At 44.4% G+C, this 19,165-nt stretch overlaps 1 protein-coding gene across 13 annotated transcripts in view; it reads left to right on the forward strand.

Annotated features, from left to right (window-relative positions):
* LOC115084076 (sodium channel protein type 5 subunit alpha-like) overlaps positions 1-19,165 on the forward strand; it is a 1,049,386-nt gene that overhangs the window by 339,039 nt on the left and 691,182 nt on the right. For all 13 annotated transcript variants that reach the window (XM_029588401.1, XM_029588411.1, XM_029588408.1 and 10 more), the window contains exon 9: positions 10,794-10,935. In XM_029588401.1, coding sequence (XP_029444261.1) covers positions 10,794-10,935 — 142 coding nt within the window. The remainder of the gene's footprint in view (positions 1-10,793; positions 10,936-19,165) is intronic.

Here is a 19,165-nt window from a genome sequence, read left to right on the forward strand (position 1 = left end):
ACAATCAAGCATAATTTTGTAGGAGGGGGGAACCAACTAGAGATGCAGGGTTGGATAAGAAATTGGCACAGCAGAATCAGTGGAGGATGACACTTGGTCAATAGGAGGACATCAGCAGAAGCCCGATGTCTAAAGCAGGTCTTTCAAAACTCTACTGACTCAGATGAATAAAGCTTGGTATTTGAATGTTTAGAAGAAGGGGATATTGAAAGTCTGGTAACTGTGGAAAATTTGGAGAAACTGGATACTAGCATGATCCCCGGTGAGCAACCCAGGCAATTAGCAAAGCAGTAGAGGCAGTAATTGATCCTGTTGGGGCCAAGATCCCCTCCCTCCATGAACAGCATGGAGTTGAGAACATGAGAGATTCTCTTGGCCTCTTATCTCTTCATCCACCCTCAGCCCAGCAGCAATATCCAAGTATCCAGAGAAGTGATCTCACAAGAAATCGCAGATGTGGAAGCATTTTATAGTTATAGTGGATCTGTGTTTTGCTGAATGTCTTTACCAGTGGAAGGCCATCTGTAATGGAAAGATACCGGGCCATCTTTCAAACAGTGCTATATCCTTTGCAAAATCAAAACCTATTAGTGATGGTTTCAGGGGAATTTTGTACTAGTCTGTGGACCCCCATCCGTCACTGAAAGCAACAGCTGCAGTAAGGCCACAAGAAAGAGGAGAAGTCAATTTCCCAAGCTGATCCTCGGACCCATCACCCAGTGAAATTGCAGGCCGGCAGCCCCTGTTAGGGATGTGCATTCATTTTGAACGAATGCGCAATCCGCAACATATAGGTCCCTATTTGTTGCATTCGTGGGGTTCCGAAACTTATGGTGAACCCCCATGAATGCAACGTATCACTAACGAATGAATCCCCCACCCTCCTGACCCCCCCCCCCCCCAAGACTTGCCAAAAGTCCATGGTAGTCCAGCGGGGGTCCTGGAGCATTCTCCTGCATTCTCATCGGCTGCAGGTATTCAAAATGGCGCCGATAGCCTTTGCACTTACTGTGTCACTGGGGCTACTGGTGCCATTGGTCGGCCCCTGTCACATGGTAGGAGCAATGGATGGCCGGCGTTATCTTGTGCTCCTGCCATGTGACAGGGGCCGACCAATGTCACGGTAGCCCCTGTGACATAGTAAGGGCAAAGGCTATCGGTGCCATTTTGAATACCTGCAGCCGACGGCCTGAGTGCAGGAGAATGCTTCAGGACCCCCACTGGACCACCAGGGACTTTTGGCAAGTCTTGGGAGGGGGGTCAGGAGGGTGGGGGGTTGTAGTTAATTAAATGTAAAGGGTTGGGATGGGTTTTTTGTTTTTTTTTAACTTTAATGGGAAACGAATACCATACGTAACTAATGGATGAATTGGGGTCCCCTGAAAACGGGTGTAAATGGATTTGGGTCCCGACGAATACAGAATCGAACGTATCCGTCCCTGCTGCACATCCCTAGCCTCTATAGCAGCATCATTGGCAAGCCACAGTGGAGCACATAGATGATGCTCTACGCCAGGGGTGGGCAAGTCCGGTCCTCGAGGGCTGCAAACCAGTCGGGTTTTCAGGATACCCCTAATGAATATGCATGAAATAGATTTGCATACAACTGAGGCAGTGTGTATGCAGGTCTCTCTCATGCATATTCATTAAGGATATCCTGAAAACCCGACTGGTTTGCAGCCCTCGAGGACCGGAATTGCCCACCTCTGCTCTACGCCATTGTCCTGTGGCAAGAGACTAGACAGCATCGAAGGCAGTGATGTGGTGCAGTGGGAAAATAAATGCCCTTGGTGAACAGCCCCTGCAGGTGGTTGATAACTTAGAAGTTAAGCAGCTGTTCCACCTATTAGTTTCCCTTTTACAAAGTGCCCTCTAGCTCAGCTTTTAGTGGGCATGTGATCCCCACCTGGTACAGTCAGAGCAGTGCCCAAGTGCAAGCACATCTGGCCAAGCATCCATTTCATCAGTGACATCTGGACTATGATGGAGGGAATTGTGAAGAGAAAGTCAGTGGGAGCATCTTGGTTCAGCTCCTTCTGCTCGAGGCAAAGCTGCAGCCTGAAACTTGCAGGGAATACAGCACTTCCTGACGCAGTGTGGCAAAATCGTGTTTTTCAGAGGGATTGACAGAGAAGCACTAGAAAATTTTATCTATGATAGATAAATTAAATGAAACAGCAATTCTACTGCACTTACGGTAATTTGCAAAGCAGTTGAGCCATAGAAGCTAAGGATGTTAATGGGAATTTGGAAATTTGTTCTGATTCACTTCACAGTTCCCTAGACTTGAGTTGAATATGTGGGACTAACATTCTTACGAACCCCATCCCTCACTACAAGCATCAGCGTCAGTGAAGACGCAGCTAAGGGGACGTCAGTCTCCAAGCCTGACACCTTGTCCCTTCCCCCCCTCCATTGGCATCATAAGGAGATTTCATCAAGACTGCTAGGGGCTGCTGCCGGAGTCTCCTCTGGCGTCTCCTCTGGCATTGCTGTGCCCAGGGATAGTTCCCTGTCTTTCAGCTCCCAGATGTTTCAATTAGTGTTTCTCCCCTAAACGCAGATATGATGACAGATTTACACAAGCACCACAGACCTTTTCCAGAGTTTCCATTGGCTTTGCCCTGCCAAGGGGTAGTAAGTTCACCATCCTTTGGCTGCATGGCGGTTTGATTAGTGCTTTTTTCCTATCCCCAGGTCCAATGACTGTTTAGCACACCAAAACCTCTATGGATTTCCACAGTACCTCGGGGAAACGATTGCTGTGAAGGACCAGCTATTGTTGTTGGTGCCCTCTGTCCATTGTTTTGCTGGCTTGGGCTGCTCATGCTGCACTGCTCCTCTTATGGTGCCCTTGGGGCTCCGTTGCCTCTGATGCTGATGTGTGCCCACAGGTTTCGTAAAATGTGAATGGAAAACTCCAATATTAGAGTAAAAAAAAATAAGATGCGTCGATTCCCTCCTAGACTTTAACAGAAACAAAATAAACAAAGTAATGAAATACTTGTGAAGTGAGAAGAACAAAACAACATAAGATGGCTAACTAAATGAAATAAAGACATGAAACAAATTTTGTTCTGTGCACCCGCCCCCCCTAAGAAAATTTGCCCCTCCCCCCTCACATGCCATATATATCTGGCTGCCGTGGATGCTGTCTTATTGTTGGGATAGTTTATGCTCCTGCTCCACAAATTGAGGAACTCGGCTCAATTTAAAGCCAAAATATATTATATAAATATTTTATTTCAACATTATATCAAAAATACATTTTAACCACAAGTGCTACGTGCAATACATCATATCCACATTAAAAATATACACTTCATACTACCATCCATACCACACATACCATCACACCATACCATATAAAAAAGAACATATGCATCTACAATATGAATACCCAGTACAGTACATTAAACATTCAAATATCATCAGTTATTATAGCGCGATACTAAGTATCTGCACATGTTTTTACCCATATTCTATTACAAAACATAATATTATGTTGTTCAAAACTCTCAAGCATCAAACCTGATACATAGTATCTTCCATTATTCAAAATATACTACTCAATCTGCTAATGTTATATAATGTACCCTGTGTTCTGATACCCTATGGGATACCCGTTTCGCCCCTTCCTGGGGGCTTCTTCAGGAGTATACTGCTGAGTTGTTCACATCAATATTGTGTCTGCATATTCATGGGATATATAGTTCAACTTCCATGCGATGAAATTGCTTTTGTAAATTCCATGAAGATCATTAAGTGGATATCACGTTGCACGGAGCAGTCATTCCTCCCACTAACCATAAAAACATATTACATACAATTAGAACAAATACTTGTTTTATCTCGGGGATAACCACCCTGTGCACCTTCACCTAAAATACTCCATACCAACCAGAAAAGTTATAATAACCCCGGTTATTTACTAACCGCTGTACATATATTTCGCTTACGAGCACACATTTGCAGGCAAAAAGATGTTAATGGGTTTCTCAAAAGGAACTCCTCACATTAGTCCAATTCCTGCATAAAATAGTAAACCGTGTAGATGAATCCAAATCTTTTCTTACCCACAATATTATTATCCTGTAATAACACTCGGCTTACTGTCTTGTACATATTTATCCAATTCCAGCATAAAATAACAAACCCCGGAAGTAAATTCAAGCCTATTCTTACCTCCAATGCAACTAACCTATAGTAACACATTCTATCTGTATCCGACTCATATCCTTCCTATCACAGAGAAACATCGGCGGCTTTTAAATCACCCTACCGAGCATGCCATAAATTCTAACCCCCAATTATTTGCCCTTATCATACCCTCCCGCTTAACATACCTCCCTTGCTCCATATCCCATCAAATCTAATTTCTCGTTATACTCCACAAACCTTTACCTAAAAACTCTGCAAGCTTACCTTAACAGTACTCGCGGACCGTCTACAAGCATAATTATTCCTTCTCCCAAAGAGTATCTCTTCAATAAATTTGCTGCGACAGACGCCGACACCAAACTCCCGTCCTTACAACGGGGTCTGGCGTAACTCCGTAATTTCCGTCTATTTAACCCCCTCCCCTCGTCATGACGTATCCTACGTAATCGCCAAAAAACCTTCACAAAAAGACACACCCCTTACACATCCTGTCCTTACGTTCCATCTTAACGTGCCTTACCTACACGTCATCCAGACGTCCTATCGCTCTCCAAATTCAAAAACGAAAACACCCTGAAACATGTCCAGCCTCCCAGCCGAAACTAATTCTCATAACCTATATTAAGCCTACATATTATACACTATAAAACGCCTCCCATTCCATCATCTCGTTTAGTCCTGATGGATATACTGTTCGCCATGTATAAATGTATCTTTGTTCTATTTTCCTGAGAATATTGCTGACATCGCCTTGTTGGCGAATATGACATTTTTGGATAACGAAAAATTTCAAATCATCCAAATTATGTTTAGCAAAATCCCAGTGGGACACCAGAGGTGCTCCACTTTTACCCGTCCGTAATCTGCTCTTGTGTTCAATGATACGTTGTCTAATTTGCCTGCTTGTGTAACCAATATATATCAAATCACATGGACAGATTATAGCATAGATAACCATTGTGGAAGAACACGTGAAACTGCCTCTTAAAGAATGCGGATATGTTAAATGGGGTACTTTATATTCCTTGATCTCTAATACATTAGGACAAATGGAACAGGCTCCACATTTAGTCTGACCCCAATTCTCTTGAACCTGTTCTGACTTGGTGCTAGACAATAATGATTTAACATTCTTTCCTTTACGCATAGCGAATATAGGAGGTTCGCCAAATCCTGGCAGAGATTGTATAATCCGCCAGTGCTGTAAAATACTTTGCTTAATGGAATGGGATTTGGTGGAAAAAGGTAAAGTACATATGGATCTACTCAACTGTTCTCGAGGACTGGGCAGCAATAAATTATCCCGATTGGCGTATAACGCTCTTTTATAAGCATGTTTAATAACTTTGTGAGGATAACCTCTGGCTATAAATTTGTCCTTTAATCCCTCCGCACAGATTTTAAATTCCTTGGTAGTTGAACAAATGCGTCTATACCGTAAAAACTGACTGATGGGTATACTCTCCTTCAATTTTTTAGGGTGGAAACTGTGATAGTGAAGAGTGGTATTCCTATCTGTAGGCTTAATGTACACAGTTGTACTGAGTAAGTTATTATGGATTTTAACTAAAATATTCAAATATGGTATCTGTTGCCTACTGTATTGTATGGTGAACTTCAAATTTAAATCACATGAATTCATGTGATGTTCGAATTGTTGTAAATCTCTTTCACTGCCCACCCAGATGAAAAAGAGGTCGTCAATATATCTCCTATACATACGAGTGTATACAAAGTACCTTGAAGTATAGATGTATTTGTCTTCATATAAACTAACGTACAAACATGCAACGGAGAGTGCAAGTGGAGATCCCATTGGGATACCTTTAATTTGATTAAACAGTTGGGTTTGAAATTGAAAATAAAATTTGGAAATTACAATTTCCGCTAACTGCATGATAATGTGTTTCTTAGATGAACGAATACCCAATTGGTCCAATGAAGTTTCTACTATAGATAACGCTGCTTGTTGGGGGATATTTGTGTACAGCGAGGTAATATCCGCTGTAACCAAGATACTTTGATAATCAACCTCACCAAACTGTTCAACCATATTAATAAAAGAGGTAGTGTCCTTGACATATGACTTAATATTAGTCACTAATGGCTGTAATATGTTGTCAATATATTTAGCTGCGTTTTCAAAGACTGACCCGCGACCTGAAACAATTGGCCGACCTGGGGGTTTCACCATTGACTTATGGATCTTGGGTACAAAGTAAATGTACGGAGTGGAGTATGTATCAACCTGTAGAAACTTAGCTTCTTTGTTTGTAATAAATCCTAATCTTCTAGCATTCATAACAATCTCATTCATGCGCATCTTAAGATCATTTCCTGGGTCTTGTTCTATGGGATCATAAAACTGAGTATTGTTCAACTGACTCCACGCTTCCTCATCATACGCGGACGTGTCCATAATCACCAATGCTCCCCCTTTATCTGCCCCTTTAATACTGATACTGGGGTCATTTCTTAAATCTTGAATGACCTTCATATCATCTTTAGATGTATTATAATTGATCCATTCAACTTGCGCTTCAATGCGCTCTACATCTTGAATGACTAATGTTTCGAATGCTGTGATTATGCAGACACAATATTGATGTGAACAACTCAGCAGTATACTCCTGAAGAAGCCCCCAGGAAGGGGCGAAACGGGTATCCCGTAGGGTATCAGAACACAGGGTACATTATATAACATTAGCAGATTGAGTAGTATATTTTGAATAATGGAAGATACTATGTATCAGGTTTGATGCTTGAGAGTTTTGAACAACATAATATTATGTTTTGTAATAGAATATGGGTAAAAACATGTGCAGATACTTAGTATCGCGCTATAATAACTGATGATATTTGAATGTTTAATGTACTGTACTGGGTATTCATATTGTAGATGCATATGTTCTTTTTTATATGGTATGGTGTGATGGTATGTGTGGTATGGATGGTAGTATGAAGTGTATATTTTTAATGTGGATATGATGTATTGCACGTAGCACTTGTGGTTAAAATGTATTTTTGATATCATGTTGAAATAAAATATTTATATAATATATTTTGGCTTTAAATTGAGCCGAGTTCCTCTGGGTTAGTAAAGTATTGATTTCATTAACAGAGGAAGCACTTAAATACATGACCCTATTAGGTTACCCCACAGCAGTTTGAGCCATTCCTACTTTTTAATTGAGCGTAGTTAGCCACAACTACATATTTTTTTCTTTATAGTGAGAAAAGTATACTTAATGTTTTCTAACCTGTTTAGGTGTGACTAGTTCTGCACATGGTAAAAGCTGTAATGCCTTAAAGTTTTACACAATGGAAGGCTTACCATTTTCCCTGGACTTTATTTAGATTTTCTGCATACAATTTAAATGTTCTCAATTAATAATTTAGTTCCTGTACTAGAGAATCTCTCGTACATCCTCAAAATGCTTCAGAATGTGCTAGAGATTTTTCAGGATTTCTGCAGGGGAATCTGCAATTTTTGCCAGGATAAATTAAATGGCATCTTGAGCGTGAAAAATGCCAGAGTTGCCAGCAAGAAAATCAGAAGGCAAGGGCAAAGATTTCTGTCAAAATGCCAGCAAAATACTGGAGTGTTGAAGAGCATGCTGAATATGTGGTCTTTTTAAGTACATGATTTGCAGCATCACCTAAAATTGATCAGGTCTTCATGTTTATCACAGATCTTCCGATAAAGGGGCAATTTTGAAAGTGATTCCCATGGATAAACAGATGGTTTATCTGGTGAAACCCCTTTTGAAAAATACCCCTTCCATTTTGCAAGGGGGAGTTTGCAGCCATGGGTGGTTACCTAGGATGCCCAGTACCCTGCAGGACGTTTCCCTTTCCAAATTGGCTTAGTGGTTGTATTTGTGGGGCTGTAAATTCTGGGGGGAGACTTGAAAATTGTCCTCAAAATGTAAAAGGCTTATAACTATTCCCAAATGATGAAAAATATATGCTGCAAAAGTTAGTAAAAAGTGTACTTACGGACCGATACAGTAAAGCGCGGCTGCGGTTGCCCGTTTTTTAACCCGCTTTGGACGCGCATTTTGAGCATGTAAGGCGGACCCGTGATTCAATATCGGCTTTTACGCGTCCTTATCGCTTGCAGAAAAAGATGCGTATCCCTTTCCGCCCGCCGCATGTATATGATATGTTAATGATCAGATTAGCTGTTCCCTCCGATACAGTAACGTGCGTCCAAATTATCACCTTTTTAACTCGCTTATTTACCGCGTCTTTAACCTGCATATTTACCACCTACCCTGACCCTGGCGTTAGTGTGGTGTTCAGTCAGCTTCGTACCGGACAGCGCCATGGACAACATGCATATATTGGCTCTGGCGCTATTTTTCATTTGGTTGAGAAGCAGAATGAGAAATGCTTGAATGAGAAATGCTCAAAATGCTCGGCAGATTGTAGAACCCAGCAGCAAGACCAGAGAACCCAGCAGCAAGACCGGAGGAGGTATGTATTCTGTTTGGGTTCAAGTGTACCATCCATCTCTGGGTGTCTCTGAGGCTCCAGACATGGACGCCTCTATGGACGCCGGAGAGATGGGAGGCACGCCAGGCCTTCATCCATCTGCTAGGTGTCCTGAGGTTCCGGGGTCCAGCGGAGGCATGGACGCCTCTATGGACGCCTATACGGATACCTCTACAGATGCCTCTACGGACGCCTTCATCCGGTGTCTGCTAGGCGTCCTGAGGTTCCGGGGTCCAGCGGAGGCATGGACGCCTCTACGGACTCCTCTACGGACGCCTTAATCCGGCGTCGGGGCTTCCGTTCATGGGCCTTCCCGCCTGCATCCAGGCATCCATGATCGTAGGCCGGACATCCAAAGTCGGGGCCTCCGTTCATGGACATTCCCGCCTGTATCCGGGCGTCCATGAATGGAAGCCCCGACCATGGATGTCCATGAACGGAAGCCCCGACTTTGGACGTCCGGCCTACGACCATGGACGTCCATGAACGGGGCTCAAGGCAGCGGGGCCTCCGATCATGTAGAAAAGAACCATCCACCTACCTGGTGGAAATACATTTCAAATGACAGGTACCAGCGCACCTGGATACTGTATAGGCGCTGTATACCGCTCTATACAGTAAAATGGACTGTGAACACCCACCGCTTCATTGACACGCTTTGGACGCTCGTTTACCTCCGCTTGGATTTGCGTCTAATTTGAATACTGAATCGAGCGGCTTGTGAACCAAAATGTGCGCGTGTCAAACGAGTGGGTGGCCGGCACTGCCACAATTTTTCTTACGCGTCCTTACTGTATCGGCTCATTTATTTCTCAGTGCCTATCCATGGGGCTGGTTCTTCCATTAAGCAAACTAGGTGGTCACCTAGGGTTCCAAATTTTGGAGAGATGGTGACAGCATCGGCAAATACCTCCAGGTGCCACCTACTCACTTTTAAGACATAGCACCATAAGAAAAAAAGGTGATGGATGTTAGGTAGATGTGGAGAGTGGAGACAGAGACTGGTTACTGGTGGAGTAGCGTTTGAAGTTGAAAGCTTTCCTTCTTGTCTACAACAGTTTGCACAACTGATTTATTCTCTGTATAGACTCCAAGAAGATCCTTATGTTCTACTAATAATTGTTTGCTAGATGTTCCAACATTTAAGGTAGTCCATATTCAGGGGCCTGAGAAATGGGCTCTTTCTTTTTCAGGGCCTTCTTTATGGAATGACATCCCGTTGGGGGATCAGGAATATTCAAAAGATTAAAATACTTAGAAAGCAACTTATAGCATTTTATTTGAGGAAGCCTTTGGGTAGGTGTTGGCTAAGATTGTTTGGGGAGGTTCTTGTCTTCTTTTAATCTGTTTTCTCTTGTAGCATTTTTTATTTGTTTTATTGCTATGTTTATGTTGGCTGTAACTCGCCTAGCAATACTGTGTTAACATAGGTGAGCTATAAATATTTTAGTAAATAAGCTGGGTATATGGGGGAGTTTTTGAGACTGTGTTGGGAAAGTGGAGAGAGGAAGGGTGCCTGGCAGATGAGGGAAAGAGACAGAGAGTGGGACAGAGGGAGAGAGAATTCTGGTTAGGTAGAGGGTATAGAGAGTTTGCTGGGAACTGCAAAAGGGGAACAAAAAGCTTGGGGTGATGCTGCTGTGCTGAACAGGGAGTGAAGAAGAGAAAGAGGAAGATGTTAGAAGGAGGAGGAAGAGAAAAGAGGAGACATGTTGGATGGCAGAAGAGAAAAGGAATGCTGGGCACTGTGAATACAGGGCAAGGAGAGGAGATATTTGAATTGACAGAAGGTGAGAAGAGAGTGAAAGATGAGTCCTGAGCAGGGTGGGAGAGGGGAGATGCTGGGCCAGTACTGCACCCGATAAGCAGGTGTGTAAGGGGGAGGAAAATAGATTGAAGGTTTACCTAGGGTACCCAGTACCCTTGAACTGGCCATGCATATCCAATGAAAGCCCAAAATTAAGGTAAAACGAGGCAGCCTGCAGTGTGACGATGGTAAGAGGTGTTCAGCCTTTGTGTCAGGCAAATGCATGTTGCAAACATATTTGGCTACATTCTGAACTTTTACGCAGCCTAAAGCAAATTACCTGAGAATTTCGCATGGTTATAACTTTTTATGGTTTTGTTTTTGTCAGCACATGTCCAAATGGATTTGTTTGCCTGAAGGCTGGGAGAAACCCCAATTATGGCTACACGAGTTTCGATTCCTTTGGCTGGGCCTTTCTCTCTCTGTTTCGTCTGATGACACAGGATAGCTGGGAAACCCTCTACCAACAGGTACTGCATTGCATTATTTTACTAACTGGGTCATTCATCAAGCTGCAATGTGGCCTTATCGTGTGTGATAACACCCTACCGCACGAGATACCGGCTGCATCGCGGTGGTACTATTCAAATTAAGGGAATGGGAGGAGTATGGGCAGGGTTTGGGTGGAGGATGTCCTGGCAGCACTATGGGCGAAATAACTACACCTTTTCCTGTAGTGCTATGGGGGCGATAGTGTGCGACCCCATCACACCGTGGTGGGTGAAACTACACTGCTGCGATGCGGCTGGCTGCACACTATCACCTCCCCACACTTTCTTTGTTTGCGGGCCATCATTCTGCTATAAATATAGCAGAATGATGAATCTAGGCCTTAGCTATTATTAGACAGCATATGAGGTACCGGTTTTTGAGGGTGAATTTAGTTCATGCAAGTACATTTAACTTTGCCTGCCTATGAGCTGAACATTGCAGGGCATAATGAATAAACTGTTTAGTTAAAATCCCCTCAAAAAAAAATGGGGAGACTATTGAAATCTGCTATCTCTGCAATCAGCAGCACACAGGACCAGCTCTACGGCAAATGGCATCTTGGACAAAATTAGTCAATGGTGACCCTCACTTACATTCTCTTCTTTTTTCCCATGCCCTCCATCTATTTTTCCCCTTCTCCATCTATCCATCTCTTCTCTCACCTTTCCCCTTCCTTCCAGGCAATCTCTCCTCCTTCCCAGCATGCTGTCTCTCCACGCATTTTGTCACGCTCTCCTCCTCCCCTCTCTCAAACATGCCCTTCCCACTCTCCTTGCCTCCAGGTACACTCTCCCCTTTGCTCCATCTCTTCTCCCTCCTTTAAGGCACTCTTTCTCTCCCTTCCCCACTCCTACTAGGAATTCTCTCAATTGGAGATTTTAACTGTACATTGCTTTGAGAGGTCTGTTTTGGACTGGGGAGGTGATAAAGAGATGATTTCATATAAGGAAATAAAATAAAATAAATGTACATAATACACAGTTTCTGGAGTCACCTCAGCATAAGTCACATAAGCTCTCCACTAGCAGGCACTTTGAAAATAACACAAAGCCCAATAGAAAAAAACACATTCCAAATCTATGAAGCAAACTTGCCATACCAAAACAGCACTAACTCCCAGGAAACAGCAAAAATCCATCCTATGACATATACCACTGCAATATTTCACTGTGCCCTAGAACACCAATATAGCTCCTACTGGGAAAACAGAACAAGCTGAACTGCTGATGATTCCTAAACATTAGAAATTAAACACTAGTAAAATACCTCACCTCTTTCATATACGCAGCTAGACCATCACTTAATACAGAATAAGGAACCACAAATTAGGAATAGTAAAATGTAGACAAAAACTGAACCAGAAATCCCAAGAAGTCAGACTCTGCATGTATTATAACACTGAAGAAAATGAAACAGAAATGCATTTTATTTGTCTATATAAATGTATATTCTACTACATTCCAATAAAATGTATCACAGCAAATTACAATAAAAACATTCACTAATTTCACTAAAACAAAACATTTTCTTCTATACTTTGTAAAATACAAAGACATTACAGATGAACATTCTCAAATTGTATATATTGCAGTCACTAAACTTAACATTTTCTACCATAGTTGTCTGGGCATTTTATTTTTTCTCACAGGACAAGCAGGATGGTAGTCCTCACATATGGGTGACATCACAGGATGGAGACCAATCACGGTACACTTTTGTCAAAGTTTCTAGAACTTTGACTGGCACCTGCTAGGCATGCTCAGCATAGCACTAACCCTGCATCCAGCAGGGGTCCCCCTTCAGTCTCTTTTTTTTCCACTTAGCAGTAGCCACGCGGGTTAAGGAGCTCTCCAGAGATTCCTGACAGGAATTTTCCTCACGGAATTTCTTTAAAAATTTTCAAAAGATTCTACCCGATATCTGTACTCTGCGGTCGAAAGGTAAGGCTTTACTCTTGTTGTGGTCGATTCCCATCGATTTTTCCCTTCGGGGCCTACCGACCATCGACCACACCATGGCTAAATTTTTGTCGAAGCCATGACGTCGGGTTTTCGTCGGTGCCCCGATTGTCCTCAGACAATGTCCATCACAGACCTGCATAGAGTTTGTGTATTGTACTTGGGGTCCAGCCATGATACCTAACTTGCACCAAATGTGCCCAAATGATGCCGAAGGGCCGTAAAGCCCGCTTAGAAAAGATGGAGTTTCTTTTTCATTCAAAACCCCCGACTCCATCGACCGCTTCGACTTGTCTGAGCCAGTGCCATCGACCTCCGCCAGCAGCGGGACACCGGTGCGGCCCGACTGGCATCGACTACTCTGAAGTTATCAACATCTTCCTCATCGCCTCAGGTGAAGGACCGAGGAGAACATCGTGAAAAGCATTGACACCGGCATCGGAAGGCTCAGTCCGCTGATCCAAGCAAGCCCTCGGCATCGACAGACCCACCAACAAAGAAATCCCATCCAGAGAAGGCCCCTTCCTTTTCTGTGACCGGGTCACTGGTGTGTTCCCCACCTTCATCGGTGCAGGGAGCAGCAACTCCATTTTTACCGGTGGACCCTCCAGCTATGCCTCTATTGCCTCCTACTCCAGAACCGGGGTTACACGCCCCAGGCTTCCATGAGGAATTGGATCGGATGATCCAAGAGGCCATCAAAAAAGCGCTGCAGGGATTCCAGCCTCCATTGTCGCCGATGCCCGAGCCGGTCACTGATCTGATTCCCTTGGCGCTTGCACCGCTACTGGGTAAACTGGATGCGTTGATCGGTGCCCTTCCACCGCTGGAACCAAGGACACCGGTATGTCCTCTTCCTTCGACGCCGATACCTTTGTCATCGGATGGCGAAGAAACACCGATACCCATACCGCCGTCTGGAATTCTGCCACCGTCTCATCCATCAATGTCGACGGTTCCATCAGTGCCACCATCGATGCCAGCGATGCCTCCATCGATGCCATCAATGCCTCTTCCGATGCCGTCGATGCCCAGGCCTGGCCCTTCGGGAATAATGCCATTTCTTCCCTCTGAAGATCCTCAGGGAGCAGTTGATCAACCGTATGATCCTTGGACTGATGATTCTTTCCAGGATTCAGATGATCTGCCTTCAGAGCCCTCTCCCCCTGAAGAGAGAAGGCGTTCTCCTCCAGAGGATCTGTCCTTTATTAACTTCATTAAAGAAATGTCTGAGACAGTTCAATTTCAGCTTCAGACAGAAGAGGACTCGAAGCACAAGATGCTGGAAGTACTCCAGTTCCTTGATGCCCATAAGGAGTATCTATTCCTATTCATGAAATCCTAATTGATCTTCTAAAGAGGAACTGGGAACACCCAGGTTTGGTTCCGCCTGTCAACCGTAAGACAGATGCCATCTATCTTGTATAGTCAGCTCCTGGGTTTCAAAGATCACAACTGGATCTTCACTCTATGGTTGTGGAATCAGCCCAGAAAAAGGCACGGCATTCCAAACCTCATTCCTCCATACCTCTAGGGAAGGAGCAAAAATCCCTGGATGCTTTTGGAAGATAGGTCTTTCATGGCTCAATGCTTATATCTCGCATTGCTTCTTACCAGTTATACATGACCCAGTATAACAGAAACCTTTTAAAGAAGATCCAGGATTTCTCTGAATCTTTACCTGACCAGCTCCAGGATGACCTAAATGCTCTGGCTCAGAAAGGCCTGGATGCAGGCAAGCATGAGGTCCACGCTGCATACGACATATTTGACACTGCCTCTAGGGTGTTCGAAGCGGGGATTAGTGCAAGAAGGTGGGCCTGGTTGAAATCCTCCGACCTAAGACAGAGGTACAGGACAGGTTGGCTGACCTGCCCTGTGCTGGTGATAATCTCTTCGGAGACAAGATCCAGTAGACTGTGGCGCAGCTAAAGGACCACCATGAAACGCTGCATCAACTTTCCTCAGTGCCTGCTGATTTCTCACCCACCTCCAAGAGGATATTCAGGCGAGATTCTAAGAGGCTGGCCTACAAACCAAGAAGGTATTATCCTCTGGCTTCCCGAGGTCGCCCTTCCAAGCCTTATCAAAAAAGTCATTCCAGACAATCCCGACCTCAGAAGTCCCAGCCAGCTCCTCAGCCAGGACCAGCGTCAGGATTTTGACTAATTCCTGGAGAGCATATGCCAATCTCCTCTTCCATCTGTACCGGTCGGCGGCCGATTGTGCCACTTCACCAACATTTGGCACACAGTCACCACAGATCAGTGGGTGCTTGCGGTAGTCACTCAGGGATACCACCTCAACTTTCTGACTGTACTGGTGGACTCACCACCTCGGCTGACGTGGGGATCGTCCGACCACTCTCCCCTTCTAGAACAGGAGGTCTCAATCCTCCTCCAGTCCCGGGCAATAGAACCAGTACCCCTCTCCCAACAGGGGCAGGGGTTCTATCCTCATCCCAAAAAAGTCAGGTGGCATTCATCCAATCCTGGACCTTCGCGCCCTAAACAGATATCTACAAAGGGAGAAGTTCAGGATGGTGACCTTGGGCTCTCTACTTCCTCTTCTACAAAGAGGGGATTGGCTGTGCTCTCTGGATCTCCAAGACGCATACGCACACATCTCAATTATTCCATCTTATCACAAATTCCTGCGATTCCTGGTTGGCCCTCGCCACTTCCAGTACTGTGTACTACCATTCGGCCTAGCGTCCGCTGCACGAGTCTTTATCAAGTGCCTCGTTGTGGTCGCAGCCTTCCTCAGGAGTCAAGGTGTCCATGTCTACCCTTATCTTGACGATTGGTTGATAAGGGTTCTGTCTCAGCAAGCCGCATTGGCGTCCTTGCGTCTCACTTTCCATACCCTGATCTCCCTAGGGTTTCTAATCAACTATCCCAAATCCAAGATAGTTCCATCCTATCCTTTATAGGGGCCGACCTAAACACTGTACAGGTGAAAGCCTTCCTCCCTCAGGATTGGGCTTTCACCCTGGCCTCTCTGGCGCATCATTTGCAGATTCGAGTATCCTCAACTACTCGTCACTTCCTCTTACTGATGGGTCACATGGCGTCCGCAGTGCATGTCACTCCGATGGCCCGCCTAGCCCTGAGAGTATTGCAGTGGACCTTAAAATCCCAGTGGGTTCAAGTTGTCAGCCAATGTCCAGCATTGTTCACATTGACACAGCTCTGCCTGTTGCTTGCCTGGTGGATTCAACACTCCAATCTACTTCAAGGCCTTCCATTTCAGACTCCAGATCCTCAAATTACCTTGACGACAGATGCCTCCAACCTAGGGTGGGGTGTTCATGTCGGCAATCTACAGTCCCAGGGAACCTTATCTCCAGAGGAAGCTAAACACCAGATAAATTTCCTGGAGCTTCGGGCAATCAGATATGCCCTCAAGGTTTTTCAGGATTGGCTTTCAAACAAAACCATTCTGATTCAAACCGACAATCAGGTGGCGATGTGGTACATCAACAAGCAAGGGGGAATGGGCTCCTATCTCCTGTGTCAGGAAGCTGCACACATATCGGCATGGGCTCTTTCCCACTCAATGTGCATCACAGTCACCTACTTGCCGGGCATGTTGGCGGACAAGTTGAGTCGCACGTTTCATCCGCACGAGTGGTCTCTCAATCCTACGGTAGCGGACACAATATTCCAACATTGGGGTTACCCTCACATAGACCTCTTTGCATCAGTCCACAACCGCAAAGTAGAAAACTTCTGCTCTCTAACTCGCAGTCACCACTCGCAACCGAGAGACGCTTTCGCCCTCTCGTGGGCCAGCGGTCTCCTCTACGCATACCCTCCACTTCCATTCATATCGAAGACTCTTGTGAAGTTATGGAGGGACCAGGGCGTAATGATTCTAATAGCCCCTCAATGGCCATGCCAGGTGTGGTTCCCAGGACCTCTCAGTGTGCCGGCACATTCCTCTGGGGAAGGAATTCCTTCTGGGCATGTCCCCAAACCCGTAAGTTTTGGGGTCGTATCATTACCTATATATCTCAGTTAATTGTATTCTCCCTCCCTATCTCCCCCCGTTCTGTGCTCTTTGGCTGCCTTCCAAGGATGGAGGGGGGGGGGGGGTTCTCGTTTACTTTTTCTGAAAGCATGCTTAGTGGGGAAAAAGGTCATTTTGATACATTGGAGAGGCCCAGAGGGCCCATCGTTTTGGGAATGGCGCAGTCATTTCCATCATATGCTGCACATGGATGCTTTGGCATCGCGGATATCACCTCTGCGAAGACGGACGTTTCTGTCCATATGGGATCCGTATCTACAGTCGCTCTCACATCGCTGCAGGAGTTTCATAATTAATGACTGATCTTGGCTTTTATGGATAGATGAACTGTGGCCAGATGGATGGTCTACTTTGGTCTTATAACACAGCATGGACTCTGGGACTGAAGGGGGACGGAAGGGGGGGGGAGGGGGGTGAGAGGGAAACTGGGTACACCACTTTGTATAGCATGATATTGTTCAGTTATTCTCTGTTCGGGGGGTTACAGTGCCATGACCCTCTGGAATGATGTCTGTTCATGCAACAAAACAAGAAAATGTTTCAAATTAAAAAAAAAAAAAATCCTGGTTGCAAAAAACAAAGGTTTGGACAAGTTCCTGGAAGAAAAATCCATAAACTATTATTAAGATAGACTTGGGGAAATCCACTGCTTGTCCCTGGGATACGCAGCATGGAATCTATCATTCTTTTGGAATCCTGCGATGTACTTGTGACCTGGATTGGCCACTGTTGGAAACAAGATGCTGGGCTTGATGGACTTTTGGTTGACTCAGCATTGCAAAACATATCTTCTTATGCTACCACTTAGTTCCATGTCATAAGGAATAGGCTAATCCAGTCCTGGGTTTACCCTCTTGCATGCATAGACTTGTAGTTCTGATTTCACCACTTGTGATCCCTAAGAAAATCAGAACTACAAATCCATGATGTGGTTGGGTAAATCCAGCACTTTACTAGCTTGTTCCTTATGACGAAGGTGAGCAAACTGAGCGAGGGGGGTAGGGCTTGAACAATCCTGAAGGGGACATACTAGCTGCCTAATCAAAGAAGAAAAAGCTGGTTACACTGTTGAATCTTGGTGCCATGGAGGAACTACACATTCAGGAGGGAGGGAGCTTCTAAAACGTAGTGACACACTATAAGAATGCCACAGCATAGCTATGCATCTCTTTCGGTGGGCCAGGATATAGAGCTGCTTCTGCTGTGGCGAGCCCAGGTGAGGTGTCACTTACTCCATAGAAGAACTGGACATGGGAACATCCATTGTGGTGTTCCACAACCCATGAAGGGCTGCCACCCTCAGGTCTTAGCTCAGGAAGATTTGCTTTTACTGCTGGATACCAACCTAAGGAAAGAGATTACAGCTGTTACCCATCCAGGGGAAAATGAGTGACGAGATGGGGAGGCCAATGCTCAAAAAGGCCAGAGAGAAATGAAGAAGTGGAGGAGAGAGAAGGAAGAGGTGAGGAGGGAAGAAGAAAGGCAAAAAAAGCAAATCAAAATATGAGAAACTTAAAAAATAAGCAAAGTAAGAAAAACACATAAAAAAAGAGAAAAATTAGTGAAACAGTATAAAAGTAATAAAAAAAAGTTGAGTAGGGTGGGATGGAGTTTTTCTTAGCTCCTAAAATTTTTTGCCTAATGATAATCTGAAATAGCAAGTTTTGTGAAACTTCTAAATTTGGTTATCTTGTAGGGATGTATAGGGCTTATATTTTCATTTTGGTTTGTTTTTTCATTTTGAAATTTTTTTTTTTTTTTTTTCATTTGTTAAATTTATTTTTCAGTTTGTTTTATTTTCTGAACTGGAAAAAAAAACATTAAATGCCCTGCCCCCCAAAAACTAAACAAACAAACAAAAAAAAAAGCAAGTCTGAGGCCTGGGCCCAGCTGGGGCTTCCTGGACACCTCTGACCACCTACCCCTAAAGTGTCAAAACCTAGCCTGGGACCCAGGCTTACTCAGCTGGGCCTTTCTGACCCCCACTCCCACCCATTAAATTTTTCTGACACCCTCTTAATCCATTCCTGGGGCATAGCAGTCAAATGGGTAGGAGGAAAACCCACATGTTGTGCCCTCACTCTCAACACTGTAGAAATTTATTTTATTTTATTTAAACATTTTTATATACCGGCATTAGTTGTGGACATCATGCCGGTTTACATCAAAACTGGTAAAGTATGGAAGTTACATTTTAACAGGGAATTAGAAACTGGGA

The sequence above is a fragment of the Rhinatrema bivittatum genome, chromosome 2 (assembly GCF_901001135.1).
Source record: "Rhinatrema bivittatum chromosome 2, aRhiBiv1.1, whole genome shotgun sequence".
Classification (NCBI taxonomy): domain Eukaryota; kingdom Metazoa; phylum Chordata; class Amphibia; order Gymnophiona; family Rhinatrematidae; genus Rhinatrema; species Rhinatrema bivittatum.